This window comes from Notolabrus celidotus, chromosome 13 (genome assembly GCF_009762535.1).
Source record: "Notolabrus celidotus isolate fNotCel1 chromosome 13, fNotCel1.pri, whole genome shotgun sequence".
In the NCBI taxonomy this organism is placed as follows: Eukaryota; Metazoa; Chordata; class Actinopteri; order Labriformes; family Labridae; genus Notolabrus; species Notolabrus celidotus.
The window spans coordinates 2,319,405-2,336,959 of record NC_048284.1 but is presented as its reverse complement, the minus strand read 5'-3'; the positions used below and the strand labels follow the sequence as shown (position 1 = coordinate 2,336,959).

At 40.0% G+C, this 17,555-nt stretch overlaps 1 protein-coding gene across 1 annotated transcript; it reads left to right on the top strand.

Moving 5' to 3' along the window:
- The first annotated feature begins 5,502 nt into the window (after positions 1-5,502).
- pnrc1 (proline-rich nuclear receptor coactivator 1) lies at positions 5,503-14,648 on the top strand. The gene is made up of 2 exons (XM_034699159.1): positions 5,503-6,139; positions 10,742-14,648. The coding sequence occupies exons 1-2, from the start codon at positions 5,807-5,809 to the stop codon at positions 11,198-11,200; spliced, it is 792 nt and encodes a 263-aa protein (XP_034555050.1). The 5' UTR covers positions 5,503-5,806; the 3' UTR covers positions 11,201-14,648.
- Positions 14,649-17,555: the final 2,907 nt, after the last annotated feature.

Here is a 17,555-nt window from a genome sequence, read left to right as displayed (position 1 = left end):
ACAAACAAAATTTTTATTCTCACGAACCACAGATTCGTTTGCGTTTCCAGTTTTTGCGTTTGCGTTTCCAGTTTTTGCATTTGCGTTTCTACATAACTGTCATGGGCGGGACCTCCCCTGAGAGATGCAAGAAGCCTCCTGATTGGTCAGTCTCACTCAGAGAGACGGTGTGACAACTTCCGCCCCAACAAGTTGTTGCCGCGAAGTAGTGATGGTGAGATGAAGCCTCATGAGGCTTCAAACCACTTGAGCCAATTGGTTCGAGAAAGGGTTCATTACTCGAAGCTTCATGTGCACACGAAACCACCTAGTGGCCAGGTTTATCATTACATGCAGCTGGATCTTAACCACATAATGTGTGATGCATTGAATTTTTGTTTCTGCTATGGGAATGACTATGAATTGCAAACAAATGTATGACCAAATAATTTCTGTACATAAATTATCATATATGTGTATGATAAAATATTTTTGAATGTATTCTGTGTGTGTACATTTTCCCAAAATGTTAGTATCATATGATATGGCAGGTTGTGTAATTCTATTTTTCTGTCACTTTAGGAAAATGGAATTGGCTGAAGCAGACAGAGGACAGTGAAAGTGATTGTGGAACTAGGAAGAGGGCACTGAATATGCTTGTGTTATTAGGAGTTAGGAGTTATTAAATCAAAATGTTGTCACACAGGGGAAATCCTCCTCTTTTTTTTCTTTTTGAAGTTATATTTTTTGGGCTTTGACTCATTTTATTTATAGAGGAGAGGACAGTGTAGAAACTGGGAGAGAGTGGGGGGGAAAAAAGGCGTGCAACTTAACCATTAGGCCAAGACCGCACCAGAGTTGCAACAGGTCCGCACCTAACTCCCCTCTTTCTAGCTGGCTCCGTCTTACCTGTCCTCCTCTCACTCCTAAATCTTCAAACTCTCTCTCTCTCTCTCTTTCTCACTCTCTCTCTCTCTCTCTCTCTCTCTCTCAACTCTCCAAACTATATAAACGCTGTCCAAACTCTAGTGTCCAAACTATCAAAACTCTATCCGAAGTCTGAACTGACTGCAACTCTCCATCAAACACCCACATTTTGAATGGGGCCTGAGGGGTTTATATTGCTGTCAAACCTCGCAGCTAAATCTGAACCACTTGCCGAAGCAGTCACGTGGTACAGCCGGACCAATCAGGAGGCTTCTTGCATCTCTCAGGGGAGGTCCCGCCCATGACAGTTATGTAGAAACGCAAACGCAAAAACTGGAAACGCAAACGAATCTGTGGTTCGTGAGAATAATAATTTTGTTTGTAACAAAAAAAAGAGTGGATTTATAAAGATACATTTTTAATCACAAATATATTTCCTTTATTCATAGCATTATTTCATATTTTTCAAATCATAATTTTGTTTGCAAAATTGTTTTTTTGTTCTCAAATCCATTATTTTTGATTGCATATTAAAGACACAATATTCTCTCCATAGAACTACAGGTGGGTGTAAAAAAAAAAATAGAAAATCATGAAAAAGTTTCTTGTAAGGTAGTTCAAAAACTTAAACTCTATAAAAAATATATTATTATTTTAAAAGCTGACAAAACAGCCTCAAACCCTCATTAAAACAAAGTTACAGCCTAATTAACAAAGTAAAATCTAGTATAACCATAGACTGTATAAAATATGGACGTAGTATCCGTGACGTCACCCATCTGTTCCTGAGAGCTGTTTTGAAGCAAATCGACGGCAGCAGCCATATTGGTAATGCGGAACTCAACCAGGCAGAGTGTGACGTAGTGTGAGCCTCTTAGCCAATGGCTGTGTGTTCCCGACCAGGAGTCACGTCAGTCATGTCCTTATTTGGGCAAAACTCGTAATCCTAATATCTTCTGAACCGTCATGTTAGAAAAAAATTCACTCCCCGTACAGTGTGTGCCATTAGAGAGATTAGCTTCATAGGGCCAAGCCGTTTTTTGAACCAGGCTGTAAACATGTTTATTAATGCTGCAAAGATCGTCTTTTTCCCATTCATATCTATGTAATTTCCGGTGTTTCTGCAGCCAGCCTCAAGCGGATTTTCGATGTATTGCAGTTTATAGCACTTCCGCATTGGCTTCATCGTTTGAGACCGGAGTTTGCCGCTTGAGTATAACTTATTTACAGAACACAGGCTTTTAAAAAAAAAAAGGAAAAAAAAGACAACAATGAGGTTAAAAGGTGAGTGAACACTCTTTTGTTGTTACCTGAACAGTCTTTTCTCTTTAACATTTATTTATTTATTGTTATCATCATAGTAGTTCGAGTGTTTCAGTTCCCTGCCTGAGAAAAGTGTAAACTAAAGACACGCTTTAACGCCTTTTACTGGAAACACTGAACCCGGAAGAGAAGAGACCCGTCAAGCACAATAGAACGCAACCGGAAGTTGGTGTTTGTCTACAAAATAAAAGGAGAGAACGTAACACTGATATACCAGAGTACAACAAGGCAAGGCAAGGCAGCTTTATTTGTATAGCGCATTTCATACACGAGGGCAACTCAATGTGCTTTATATTAAAACATTAAAATCATTGGAGACATTCAGACAGGCATAAAAGTACACAATTAAAATGACAAATATGATAAAACAGAAAAGAAAAGGAAAATTAGAAATATATTAAAAATTACATTAAAATTTTAATTTAAAGTGGGTTAAAATAATCTAAGATAGGAAGGCAGTGGCAAATAAAAAAGTCTTAGTCTTTGATTTAAAAGAGGTGAGAGTTGGAGCAGACCTGCAGCTTTCAGGGAGTGTGTTCCAGATATGTGGTGCATAATGACTAAACGCTGCTTCACCATGTTTCCTTCTGACTCTAGGAACTGAAAGCAGACCAGTACCTGATGACCTCAGAGGTCGAGGTGGTTCATAAAGTAGTAACAGATCAGCAATGTATTTTGGGCCTAAACCATTCAGTGCTTTATAAACCATCAGCAGGATTTTAAAGTCTATTCTCTGACAGACAGGAAGCCAGTGTAGAGATCTAAGAACTGGAGTGATGTGGTCTACTTTGTTGGTCCTTGTTAGGACTCGAGCAGCAGCATTCTGTATGAGCTGCAGCCGTTTGATGGACTTTTTAGGGAGTCCTGTAAAGACCCCGTTACAGTAGTCTAGTCTGCTAAAGATAAATGCATGGAGGAGTTTTTCTGCATCCTGCTGAGACATAAGTCCTTTAATCCTTGATATATTCTGAAGGTGATAGTAGGCGGACTTTGTGATGGTCTTAATGTGGCTGCTGAAAGTAAGGTCTGAGTCTATGACTACACCAAGGTTTCTGGCTTGGTTTGAACATTTCATCATTGCAGATTGGAGCTGAGCAGTAACCTTTAACCTTTCTTCCTTGGCTCCAAAAACAATCATTACAGTTTTTTCTTTGTTTAACTGAAGAAAGTTCTGACTCGTCCAGTCATTGATTTGTTCAATGCATTTACTCAGTGTTTGTATGGGACTATAATCCCCTGGTGAACAAAACAAATATTCAAATAAAGAAATGAAGCATACAAATATTGCTTATACATCTACTGTTGTTTAAAATTGTATTTAATTTCATGCTTTTACAGCATTTTGTTAAACATGATACATTGCCTCAGAATGTAACATTTAATGTTATAATAATTGCATTAAGTTGTCCTCTTTAAAGTACTCTTTTTCACTCTGATGAATCAAATCAGATCAGAAATACTTTATTTATCCTGGGGGGGAATTCAGTTGTTACAGAATGCTCTTATACACAGTATAAAAAAGTCAAAATATTAATAGAAAAAAGGAGTAACATAAGATATAAATACGAATGAAATAATATAAATTGGATTAATAATAAGTATAAACAAAAAAAGCAGAATAGTTACAGTTCACCATGTACAAAAGCACTGGGAATGGAGGTATTGCATACAGGATGTTAAAGTGGCAGGGATATTGCACAGTGTATTGCACGTTATTGCACAGAGTACAGAATATAGTTCAGTCATCAGAGGGAGGAGTTGTACAGTCTGGTGGCCACAGGCAGGAATGACTTCCTGTGTCACTCTATGGTGCATTTAGGGGGAGTTTCGTCAACAGGGACAGTTTATTAAAAACTTGGAAAGAATTATGGTATGTACTCAAGTAGAATTGGAGACATAGTTTAAAAATAAAAATAAAGAAACTCTTTCTATTCATTCAGCATTCAAGGAATAGCATGAAGAAGGCATAAAATGATACCTTTGTTATATTATTTGGTACATATTTGAATGTAGAGCCCCCAAGTGTTGCATAGTATTTTACATTGTCTTATTATTTTGCTGAATGCATCAAATAACTGGAATAACTCACAAAACACCCTCAAGCTTTAAACTTTGACTCCACTGTCAAAGCTGTGCATTGCCTTTACACTGCTTGGCAGTACCTGCACCCAAATGGACTTGAAGCACTTTGTTCCTCTTACTGATCTTGTTTCCTCTTGTCTAGATCTTTGCTTGTGTTTTTCTTGTTCTCGTATGTACGTCGCTTTGGATAAAAGCGTCTGCTAAATGACATTGTAACATTGTAACATTGTAACACTCACAACCTTCAAGCTTAAACTTCAACAGATTGTAGTCGACTGTTGCTCCTGCTGATCACTTCAGACTTTACTTACGTGCATACTTTTTTACACCTCGCGCACATTGCTTGTTTCTTGTTCACTTTTGTTCTATTTCATGTCTATATGTCTATGTGTCTATTTGTGGCTGTAGTTTACATGTGTGCAGTATGTGTTCCTGTTGGCACCTCTTGGGCAGGTCATGTTTGTAAATGAGAACTGGTTCTCAAACATTTTTACCTGGTAAAATAAAGGTAAAATAAAATACAAAATAAGTTCCCTAAAATTAATAATGTTGAGATTGTGACATAAATGTGACCCATTTGATTTGGTTGCTTAAATGTTAATATAAATTGTGATTACAATGTTACAATGTTACAATGTCATTTAGCAGAAACGTATGTACGTCGCTTTAAGAACAACACAAGCAAAGATCTAGACAAGAGGAAACACGATCAGTAAGAGTAACAAAGTGCTTCAAGTCAATTTGGGTGCAGGTAAGACCAAGCAGTGTAAAGGCAATGCACAAAAGTAAGTAAGGATTTTTTTTTTTTTTTTTTGTTATAATACTAAAATAAGGAACATCTACAATGAAGCAACCAAACCATTTAAGACCTTCCATTATCATCATCAACAATTAACATCACCACAATAATGACCAAAGTACCAAGTGCTGGGTCACTTCAGACCTGAACACAGATTCCCAGAGTAGAGCAGATTAAGTACATAAATATAAAAAGAAACCGTGGATTAAAAGCTTTATTACATTTTTAGCAATAAAAATAACTAGAAATATTCTGTGTATATTTTTTCATTATATTAGGAGCAAAGCAGGACACCTTTATTAAATCTAACCCCCTTCTTTTCATTTTGTTGTGGTCATTTGTTTATAATCGCTCTTATTTTGAAAGGCAAAGCGGAAACTGTGTGTTATCTTCCGGCTAGCTTGATGCTAAGAACACTTCCGCTTTAACAAGTTCTCTGGGACCGACGCCATCACGGTGAAAGGAAACTCAGTGGATGTTTTATCCTCTGAGATCATCAGAATAAGAAGAGAAACACTCTGAACACCTGGAGGAATATTTAACGTTATATTTAATACGTTATACTCCCAGCTTGGATAACGGGCTGTGTAACCCACGAAGAAGAAGAAGGAGCAGCAGAAGAAGAAGCTAGCTGTTAGCTTGTGGCGCTGTTAGCTGGTTTCCACAGCCTGTTTATGTTCGGCTCTTCTGGGAGACATGTTGGACGGATACTCGGCACACATCGATGAAGCCAACATCGGCAACGTGGAAAACAACAACCCCATCCAGCTGATCTCCGGGGGCAGCGATGGGCTGAACAAACCGAGGCTGCTGAAGAAAGGAGGAAGGAAGCTGCAGCAGAAACCTCCGAGGAGGAGCAGCCCAAACCTCCACCTGTCAGACCAAAACAACAACAACACCACCACCACCACCACCACCACCGGGGCTGTCTCCCCCTGTAAGCAAGCAGCTCAGCCCGGGACCGAGCTCCCTGCAGGGGCACAGACGGTTCTGACCGTCCATCACCTCAAACAGGGAACCAAGAAGGAAGTAAGTCTCTTTACTGAAGTTAGTGTGGTGATGGTGCTGCCGGAGCTCTAGTATTAACACTGTGAGGCACATTATATTTACTTTTTATTACAATATATTTATTTATTTATGTATTTTTTTTTTATTAAGTTATGTTATTACAACACATTAAGTTTTAGTAATTTATTTTTTACAATATATTTAATTTTTATTTATTATTAATTTATTTTTAGTTGAATTAATTAATTTTATTACAACAAATTTAGTTTTAATAATATATTTTATAGCAATATAATTACTTAATTTACTTTATTACAATATATTTATTTTTGTACAATTTATTTATTTATTGTATTACTATATATTTATTTTTACTTTTATTTATCTTAGTACGATATGTTTATATTTTATTTTATTACAATTTATTACATTTTAAATTTATTTATTTTGTATTTACTGGATGTATTTTATAACTACATTTATTTTGTATTTTAATACAGTGTATTTTTAATTTAGTTCATATATTTTATTGAAATATATAATTTAAATTGTATTTATTTTAATATTTCCTTAAATTTATTTTCAGGTTCTATTTAAATAAATTTGATTAATTATTTGATTGAATATACTTGATTTAAACTTCACATAATACCCAATTTTTATATTTTTTATTTTTATAAATCATCTAAATAATTCCCAGAAACCAATAAAATCCCAAACCAGTTTATAGTTGTCATGTTATGGACATACCAGGTATCCTAACTATAAAACAAACTCTATAATCTTTACAGAGGAGTGTGTCAGCATTGTGCAACCTGCTGCAATCTTCCTCCTGCAGCTGCGACCAGGAAGAGGAACTCAACTCTACTTACGATTTGTCATAACAAAGTTTAGTAACTGCGTCATTTTGAACTGCCTCAAACACCACAGGTGATATGACTGATACTGAATCCATTTTAAACCAGAGATAGGTCATGATTGCATCCGTACCATTCCACTATATTTAACAGTTTATAAATTAAATTATTACTCTGCAAACAAAGAAACAGCTGCACACTTTTCACATTTTCTGCCCGTTTTGAAACAGATGTGACAAAGGTGAAGGTGGACTGTAGCCGTGCATTCATCGTGTATCTCTGAGTCAAAGTAGATTCTCTCACGGTCATCGTCCGTAGTTGTAGAGGCATTTTGAACCGACTCAGTCACTGATCCTTTTTATGAAGAATCGAAAGTGAACTTGTCTTCCTCTTTCTGCTGGCAGCTGCACCAGGTTGCACAATGCTGGCAGACTTCTCTGTGTACATGAGAGGAGAGGAGAGGAGAGGAGAGGTTGTAAACTGAGCAGGACAAAATTCATAGCCGGTACAGAGAAGGAGGTAATTATGAACTATGATGATTTTGATGCTGCGGTTAAGATCTGAAGTTTGACATGTAGACCAGTTCGTCACAGAGGGGTTCAGTCGATCTGTTGTTTGATTTGCTTCCATGTTACATTTTCCCTCTTAAATGCAGAAGTTGTTAGGGGCAGCCATAATTAGGACCCGAGCAGTGACAAGCCGTGGCGGCGAGGCCCGATTAAAACCCTAACGGGCAAATTCCATCAGATTTGTATCCAGTCCGTCTCCAATCCGACCCATCTGATAGGTTTCTATTCTAGCCAATGTGTTAACTTCCACTGGATCCGCTCCGTATCTGATCCGGTGGGTCGGAGCCCTCCGGATCAGATACACAAGACTTCTATTTTTCAATCTCAACAGAGCAGATGGAGCGGGACAGGAAGTCAGGTTTCACCAAAACAAAATGAAAACATCCGGTTAATTTTCAGAATAAAACACTCTGTGTTATCACCAGATCGTATTTCACTTAACTACAACAACAAACCAAAGTCATGATGAGCGGAGCCAGGCCTGGAGTCAACAGGTCAGAGGTTTTCAGAGGACCAGAAAGACAACATGGATGAGGAGAGGAGGAGGAGGAGGAGAATCCTTGATTCAGTGAAAACCTTGGTCACATGACTCCAGCTGTCCGGCGGTCCTGCTCTGTGCTGCGTTCTGAAAACACAACCGGTGGGTGTTCATGGACGAGAGAGCACGGAGCCAGGAGGGAGAAAGAGAAAGAGAGAGAGGTAGCAGATAGGGGAAGTTCTTTTCTGTTTCACATCAGTTTCACTTACAGGAACTTCTAAACAGTTCCGCAAAGAGGACAGGAAGCTGCGGTTTCTGTTTCTTTTTCTGCTGCTGAAGTCACACCTCTTCCTTCCTGCTGTCACCGACACTTTGAATTCCTCTTAGTCTCAAGTAAAGACTCACACAGTACCTTCTGTGTGTGTTTGAGACTGACATATAGCAGAGGACAGAGACGGCGCTGTCACCAGGTCCCTTTATGTTTTCTATTTGTAATGCACGGACTGTTTACCAGTCCCTCCAGGATTTCGCAGGGTTTTTTTTTTTGTGATTGTTGCGATCCAAAAAGCCTGATTTTGCGACAGCTTTTTGAAAAAATTGCGGTGAAAGATGCATTTTCTTTTCCTTTTTTCCCCAGTAACATCTCAGGGGCAAGTAAATACGCTAAATTACAGATGTTTTTCTCTTGACTCACAGAAAAATGCCATGAAAGGACTGTATTGCACATTTACGACGGTCCTTGAATGCACCTTGCAGTGACAGACGCACTGGACAGACAGTCAGTTCACGGCACTCTGAAATGCATCTGCATCTTTCAACAAGGAGTCGATCCAAACTTACTAAATGTGTCTGATGTTTCACCAAACTGGATTAAATCAAGCTGTAGACGCCGAGCTTTTTACGGTAACCACGGCAACAACGTCAAACATCAAATAGTAAACAGACGTCCCCCCGCTTGTGTCTTTGTCACTAACGCACACCGGGGGGTAAAAATCCTCAATGAAGATGAGACAGATGCATGGAGGTGAGGAGAGCTGGTTCATAAAGCACACCTGCTGCAGGTAGAGACCAAGCTAACACTGAGCCCCTCAGATAAGAACTCTAGCATCTATAAATAACAACGTTGTCATGGTGACTTGTCCTGCCTACTGTCCTCGCTCTTCACCCGTTCTCCGTGCGTGTTTTGAAAAGTGCCGATCAAGTGAGGACTTATGTTTTATGTTACAAGGAAGTCAATTGATGATGTCACCGATGACGTACAGGGGCTGAGGTTAAGGTGATTGGTCAAAGTTGTGGGAAAGTTGCGGTGATTGTATAAAATTGCAAAGCCGTGCAAGAATCGCCCTGATTGGTTGATTTTGCGTTGATAGTTGCGATCGCGAAATCACAACTTCCTGGAGGGACTGGCTAGGGGTGCAACGGATAAAAAAAACTCACGGTTCGGATCGGATCATTTTTCAGATCAGGAAAAAACAAAGAACAAAAGAAAGAAGAAAAATATAACTTTGTCCTCCATTTATTTTTTAAAACACTTTGCCCATTAAATAAAAACAATATTCAACTCAAAATGGACTGCATGTGCAAAGCACCCTATCTGTGGGCCCAGTCCTGCCTCATTCACTGCATTTCATGGCATGGCAAGTGAAGGAGCAGAGGAACTTCAAAAGTTTCACTCCATTCTTCTTTCATTTGCTGATTTTCACCGTCCACTTTTCTTTGAGCTTGGAACACACTGTTTTCATGCATTCTAGGGTCCTACAGCTGGATAAGTGCCAATATGCAAACTGCTCCATAAACGAAAGTGAAAGTTAAAAATTGCACTCGCAGCAGTGGACTCTAAGTGACCCAGTAACAGCCTGTCTGCGTATCGTTGGCATGGAGACAAGTCCTGGTAAACACATGGTGACCCAACCAAAACACAGAGTGAAGGGATAACAGTTCAGGGGCCACAAATAGGCGGCCGGATGTGGCCTGAGGGTCGCCAGTTGAAAGCCCCAGGTCTAGTGGGTGCGCGATGGAATTTCATAACGTGGCTCAATCACATTCAGCATTCACTGTATTTCACAGGGAAACCAAAATGCTCCCATACATGTGACTTAAAAGATGCAGGAGGGTTTTTCCAGTTCCTCTGCTCCTCCACTTGCCATGACTACCACTGCGCTTGACGAGTGAGTGTGGATTGAACATGAGGTCATCACGTGAACACACGCAACTTTTTTATTTCATCAACCGATCCGCGGAACACGTCCGTGCCGAACAGTGGAGAGGCATCCGTACGGATCACGGATCAACGATGATCCATGCACCACTAGTATCTATAAATAACAACGTTGTCATGGTGGCTTGTCCTGCCTGCTGTCCTCGCTCTTCACCCGTTCTCCGTGCGTGTTTTGAAAAGTGCCGATCAAGTGAGGACTTAAGTTTATGTTCCAAGAAAGTGAAATTGATGATGTCACCGATGACGTACAGGAGCTGAGGTTAAGGTGATTGGTCAAAGTTGTGGGAAAGTTGCGGTGATTGTATAAAATTGCAAAGCCGTGCAAAGATCGCCCTGATTGGTTGAATTTGCGTTGATAGTTGCAATCGCGAAATCACAACTTCCTGTAGGGGACTGTCTTCTTCATCATTGACACCTTTATAATAACTACATTAGCACACTCTCTGCAGATACACATCACTCATGCAGCTTCATTAATGAAACTTTGTTCTTGTTGTTTAGCTGCTGAAATCCAAAGGGGGCAGATCTGAGCGGGGGACCATGCAGCCAGGCGGCCAACCTCCCCGCGTCCCGTCCAAACGCGACCAAATCACCGTGAACGTGATCACACGCAGCCACAAGCCCAAGCAGGCCCAGAGCCCCGGCGCCCCTCACCCCTCGAGAAAGAAGGACCCCGGCACTCCAAGCAAACCCTCGGCCCTCCGAGAGCAGAAACAACCCCTCCACGCCTCCAACAGCTTGAGCATCCTGAGCACACCGCCCGACGCTGCGTTCGAATACCTTAAAGACGGCGAGAAAGTCTACGCCGGAGCCAAGTTCAGCGAGCCGCCGTCGCCGAGCGTCTTACCCAAACCGCCGAGCCACTGGGTCGGGGAAAACGAGCCTCAGCAGAGCAACCAAAGCCGAGAGCAGATGAGTGTTCACCTGAAGTCGCTGCTGAAGGTTCAGGACCAATCATGACCGACGTCTGACATCATCGGATTATCGGACATCAAAACAGGAAGTGCAAACAATTGGAAGATTTGCATTTCAGTGAATTGAGATTGGATTTTAACACACTGCAAGATATCACGGGAGTTTTTTTTTTTTTAACAGTTGTACAATTTCCCATAATTCAACATGCTGCCTGCATTTTAAAGCCTTTTTGGAGACGTCCTGGAGAAGCGACCGCATGCTGACAAACAGTGTTTTCTTCTTAAAGGAGGTGAAGAGAAAGGAAGTCGCGGTCGCCTCCAGGAGCAACACGACCGTCGGGAGTCTCACGTTTACAGTTGGCGAAGAGACGAGGACTCTTTCTTTGTGAACGCTCTTGAGTCGGCAGCCTCGCGTTGAGGGACTTTTTAAAAGGAAAGCCAGTTTAAATGTACATAATATATCGTAAACATATATTTGTGTATATTTTTCCTCGTTGTTTTAACTGAGATTCTAGTTTTGTTACTGATGTTTTTCCAAGAAAAAAGAAAAAGAAAAGACAAAAAGTCCCCTGCTAAACTGAGGCACTTTGTTCACACTCCTCCAGCGGATGGAAGAAGAACAGAAGGACTTCTCTCTGGATTTTGCACTGAAGACTTCAAACACAGGGACAGGTGGGAAAACCTCATGAACCCTTTTGACGTTCCAGAGCTTCACCAGCCTTTTTTTTGTTGTCGTTGTTGTTGTTGTTGATGATGAATTCACCAGCCAGCTTTGCACAAAGAGGACAGAGAGGACTTCCAGATTCTGGCTGGTGGAGTTTCACAAATGGCTCCGAGTGGACCAATCAAAAAGCTCAGCATTTCTTCTCCCGTCTCTGATGACGGGTCCAGACGGTGAGATTTTGGAGAGGTAAATCAGGGACTGTGAGGCGCGCATGAAGCCCCGGTGGACGATGTGAAAAAAGTCTCACCAAGCAGCTGCTGCAGGGAGCCAAGCGCAGTATCCTGACCCCCGGCTTTCTCTCCTTATACCTTTTATTGCACTGACTCAGATTACGTTCACATTAAGCCAGATACTTTTACTCTTTCTTTTTTGCAGCTTTTCATACTTAAAAACGACGCTTTGCAACATTAGAGTTGTCAGAAATGGACGTTGCGTGAGTCCTTGCCAGTTAGTTGCACGCTGAGCTCAGATCGTACAGGTAGCTGACAGAGTGGCGGTAACAGATGATGCTACACGTCTGCATAGAAGCTGCACATTGCTGAGTGCAGTTTGAACCCCTTTACCCCTCGACAGACTGTGATACCTCTTTTAAAGAACTTCGTGCTCGTTAACAACGCTCTTTGTTTCACCGTTCTGCTGCAGTTAAATCACTGAACACTTGCCGGTGCAATCCCATTAATGTTGCGAGTAATTAAAGGCATTATTGCAAGATTACCTCATTATCGTACTTACCCAGTATGACCCAAAAGAAGTATTTTGGAGGGTGTTAGAGAACATTAGAGACTCAGCTTTCAACCAACACGGCTCACTCGGTAGACTTAGTTTGAAAGTCTTACCATTGAAAAGGTTTCTTTAAGACCTTAATAGAATGTAAAAATAAAAGCAGGTGGTGTCCATGTTTGGGACCACATGGCAGGTGATGGATACAACATTTAGCCGTTTTTAAATGATGTCATGAGCAGAGTTCAAACGACACCTCCAAGCCAAAAGCAAGTTGTTCTGATTTACGCCAAATTGGTTTTGGGGGTTTTAGACTCTCTGTTGAACCGTGGACATTTATACGTCTTTTCAATTCTGTTAATTAAATTCTGCATTATGTTTTAAATTTTAACATTTCTCTGATTCAAAATACGGCGTTCTAAAATTGCATACGAGTCATTTCCACTGTATGTTAATTTGGATGTTCCTGATTTTGCTGTAATACCCTTCAAATGTGCTCATGCTCTTATTTCAGGACTGTTCCTTTAACTGTTTGTTGTTTTAACGCAGTTTGTGACGCTTCACTTGTGCAACTCCAAAAATGTGTTACTTAAAGCTCCTGGGACAAAGTTTCCGCTTGTTTCGAACCTCAAAGAAATACAAATGGACGCCTTTTTTATGATCTACAAAAACAAGACCATCAGACTAAAGATCGACTATTTCTGTGAAGTTATTAGCGATGTCAGAAACAGCTGATCAGTCAAAACTGATTAGCTGCTAGCTAACGAAACCACACCCTTTTTTTAAAAAACATTTTCCACAGCAAAGATTTCCGTTGAGTGACTTGTATGAGTCGTGAAATAAAGCAGGAATACGCTTTTTGTTGGGAAACAACCTTTAAACTGTAAACAAGACAAAACCAGCAAAGAGAGTAGAGAGAGGTTGCATTGTTGTCCACCAGGGGGCGCCCACACAAATCAAAAGGTCCTCACAGGAGCTTTAAGAAGGCGAAAATGTGATATATCCTAGACTCATTAAGTATTTATGGCCTACAGTAAAAAAAATAAAAATATTATAATTTTTAAAATTGAATTATTGTAATAGTTTGGAGTTTTTAGGATTAAAAAAAATCACGTTATTCTAATTTTTTTGAAGATGCACAAGAAGCGGTCTCTCTCTGCGTAAAGAAACCAGCTCTAAGGTTTTCCAGGCGTTGTTTATTGTTGTTTATTTGGCTGTATATAATTTGCCTTGTAAACAGGTTAGTGTTAATATCTATAATGTTAAAAATTTAGCCAGACTAAGTAGAATAACTGGATTTACAGAAGCACAAGGATTCTCCAGTTCACACCGGCACTGAAGATGGTGTTTCCTTTGGTCCTTTGGGGCGGTTTGTTTTGGTTCCTCCTCCAATCACAAACATTTAAATGAGGTGTGGAGGAATCTGGGATGCTGGGAGGTCCAGCTTTTTGGATTTGATGGATGAAATCTATTCGACTTTAGATTTCGCACGAACCGGACGACTCTCAGAGGCATTACTCGCACTGGCATTTCATATAACGACGTAAAGAGCTAATGAATCAGTAATGATGATATTTCAGGTGTTTTTAACTTTGGATGCAGATCTTCAAAACCTGTACGGCTTCCTGTGAACGTAGTCTCACTGTGTCTGATTTTCTCTCATGAAGGGGACTCGTTTTCACTTCATTTTTTACACGCCTTTCTTCACCCCTTCGTTTTGAAGCACAGCGCACGGTATGTGTTGAGTTTGGCGCTCCTGATGTCGTGACTACAGAATGTATCACGTATGTGTTTCTGTTTTTTATTTGTATGCAGCTGCTGGATCTCGTTTCTTGACTTCTGTGACGTCACGTCGATGGAAAATTGTATTGCTGTAGCGAAAGCTGCCCGTGTCATTGCAGTGTTTTAAAATTGTTTCACTCAAGTTCTAAAAATATGATTAATAATAACTCATTTCCCTTCAACGATTTGGAAAAAAAATTATATATTTTATGAAGTGTTTCATATCTAAATTAAAATTGATATTAAAATATTGGCTACCCCTCTAAAACCGTTGTTCTGTGCTCAGTTCAAAGTGTTATATTACTTTGTTACAGGAAAAAAAACTTCAAAATATCAGATTATTTTCAATGTTTCAGTTCGCTGCATCTCAGTGATGAAGAGGAAGCTGCTTCAGGAACATAATCAGGTGTAGGGTTGCAAAGGGGTGGAAAATTTCCGGTAAATTTCCATGGGAAGTTAAGCTGGGGAATTTTGGAAATATTCCAAATTGGAAATTATGGGAATTTAATGGAAAAGTATCATATCCACGCATAAATATTTGTTTTGTTCTAAGCAGACATCCATACAAAATAATACAATTTAAACAGATTTATTTGTAAGTAGAACTTTATCAAGTGTTAAATATTTTATTGAACAATCAATTATTTCATTGAAGAACAAAAACATGAATGTTGAGTTAAATATTACTCATCCCCCAGACTCAACCCATTCAAAAATTAACAAAAATGCAATCCCAAAAAAGTCCCATTCAAAATGTTAAATTAAAAGAGCCCCTCCCCCCTTAACAAAGTCCCATTCAAAATGTTAAATTAAAAGAGCCCCTCTCCCTCCAAAAAAGTCCCATTCAAAATGTTAAATTAAAAGAGCCCCACTCCCTCCAACAAAGTCCCATTCAAAATGTTAAATTAAAAGAGCCCCTCTCCCTCCAAACAAGTACCATTCAAAATGTTAAATTAAAAGAGCCCCTCTCCCTCCAAACAAGTCCCATTCAAAATGTTAAATTAAAAGAGCCCCTCTCCCCCCAACAAAGTCCCATTCAAAATGTTAAATTAAAAGAGCCCCTCTCCCTCCAACAAAGTCCCATTCAAAATGTTAAATTAAAAGAGCCCGTCTCCCTCCAAAAAAGTCCCATTCAAAATGTTAAATTAAGAGCCCCTCTCCCTCCTAAAAAGTACCATTCAAAATGTTAAATTAAAAGAGCCCCTCTCCCTTCAACAAAGTCCCATTCAAAATGTTGAATTAAAAGAGCCCGTCTCCCTCCAAAAAAGTCCCATTCAAAATGTTAAATAAAGAGCCCCTCTCCCTCCAACAAAGTCCCATTCAAAATGTTAAATTAAAAGAGCCCCTCTCCCTCCAAAAAAGTCCCATTCAAAAAGTTAAATTAAAAGAGCCCCTCTTCCTCCAACAAAGACCCATTCAAAATGTTAAATTAAAAGAGCCCCTCTCCCTCCAAAAAAGTACCATTCAAAATGTTAAATTAAAAGAGCCCCTCTCCCTCCAAAAAAGTCCCATTCAAAATGTTAAATTAAAAGAGCCCCTCTCCCTCCAACAAAGTCCCATTCAAAATGTTAAATTAAAAGAGCCCCTCTCCCTCCAACAAAGTCCCATTCAAAATGTTAAATTAAAAGAGCCCCTCTCCCTCCAACAAAGTCCCATTCAAAATGTTAAATAAAAAGTGCCTGTAGGGGGCGTGGTCTCAGTAGCCCTGCAGTAAGCAGTGTGCTATGTCATTGTGATTGAGGAATAGCATATACATTCAACTGTACTTGAATGAAATCTGGTTGTTTTAGTCAGGATTATGCTAAAATATATTTTCCCCAACTATATTTAAGTTTTGAAAATTCCTGGAATTTTGCAACCCTAATCAGGTGTGACCGCATTAAATCTGTGTAGAAAAGTCTGAAATAATGCTAAAACTGTCTCCATCTAGTGGCTGAGAGGTAGTACTGCACCCTGAATTCAATAACAGACGGATGTGAAGCCAAACCGCTCAGCATAGAGGTGTTGTACTCAGGGATATCTCTAAGTAGCACTTCATACAGTAATTTATTTCATCATGTTTATAATTTCAAATTGGAAATAGCACACTGAATCTGTGTGTGTGTTCTTGTTTTTCCTACTTGTGAGGACCGACGACAGATTGGGCCTCACACGTGGACAGTCTTCAAAGTGAGGACATCTTCCCAGGTTTCTAAAGGACTGCTTTCCAGGGTTACTCCTTAGTTTTGTTTTGACATCTATTCAACCATGTCTGGTCCATCTCCGATCCAGTCCAATTACTGGACCTGATAGGTTTCAGATACACAAGACTTCTACTTTTCCCGGATGCTGGAGCACGCCGCGTCAATCTCAACAATTGTTCATCAATTAAACTAAATTCAAACAACTTTATTTATCCCCGAAGAGCATTTCAGTCAGGACCACTCTCATCAAAAAGGATAAAATATTTGCATGCTATAAGTTATTTTTGGTGGTTTGGCTCTGCTTTGGTAGCCTTCCATGTACCAACGTGGAAGGGCAAAGCCAAGGCAGGGAGAGCAGCAGCAAAGGTTGTCTCAACTTCAAGTGATTTCAGTCAGACCAACTTGATTTCATGTATACTAAAAGTTTAGTTTTAGTGAGACTGACACAATAAATCAATTTATAGCATCATGTAAAATTTGGGAGTTAGTAAGGAGGCCTAAGACTGCCTGACTGCCAAATTCCACCAGATACCAGGCATCAGAGTTGATGGGTTACTATTCTAATCAATGTGTTAACTTCCACTGGATCCAGCAGGATAAAACTTGCATCTCTGATCCAGAAGGTCTGGATCAGAGATGCAAGGCTTCTATTCTTACAGGATGCCGGAGCACGACGCATCAATCTGAACAGAGCAGATGGAGCGGGACAGGAAGTCAGGTTTCACCAAATCAAAATGAAAACATCCAGTTAATTTTCAGAATAAAACACTCTGTGTTATCACCAGATCGTATTTCACTTAACTACAACAACAAACCAAAGTCATGATGAGCGGAGCCAGGCCTGGAGTCAACAGGTCAGAGGTTTTCAGAGGACCAGAAAGACAACATGGATGAGGAGAGGAGGAGGAGGAGGAGAATCCTTGATTCAGGCATTACCGCGGGGAAACCTCGGTCACATGACTCCAGCTGTCCGGCGGTCCTGCTCCATGCTG

Bases quoted from the DNA above. Each gene is read 5' to 3' on its own strand.
- pnrc1 (XM_034699159.1), top strand. From the start codon at position 5,807: ATGTTGGACGGATACTCGGCACACATCGATGAAGCCAACATCGGCAAC. The intron at 6,140-10,741 runs GTAAGTCTCTTT...CTTGTTGTTTAG, and splicing joins AACAGGGAACCAAGAAGGAA to CTGCTGAAATCCAAAGGGGG.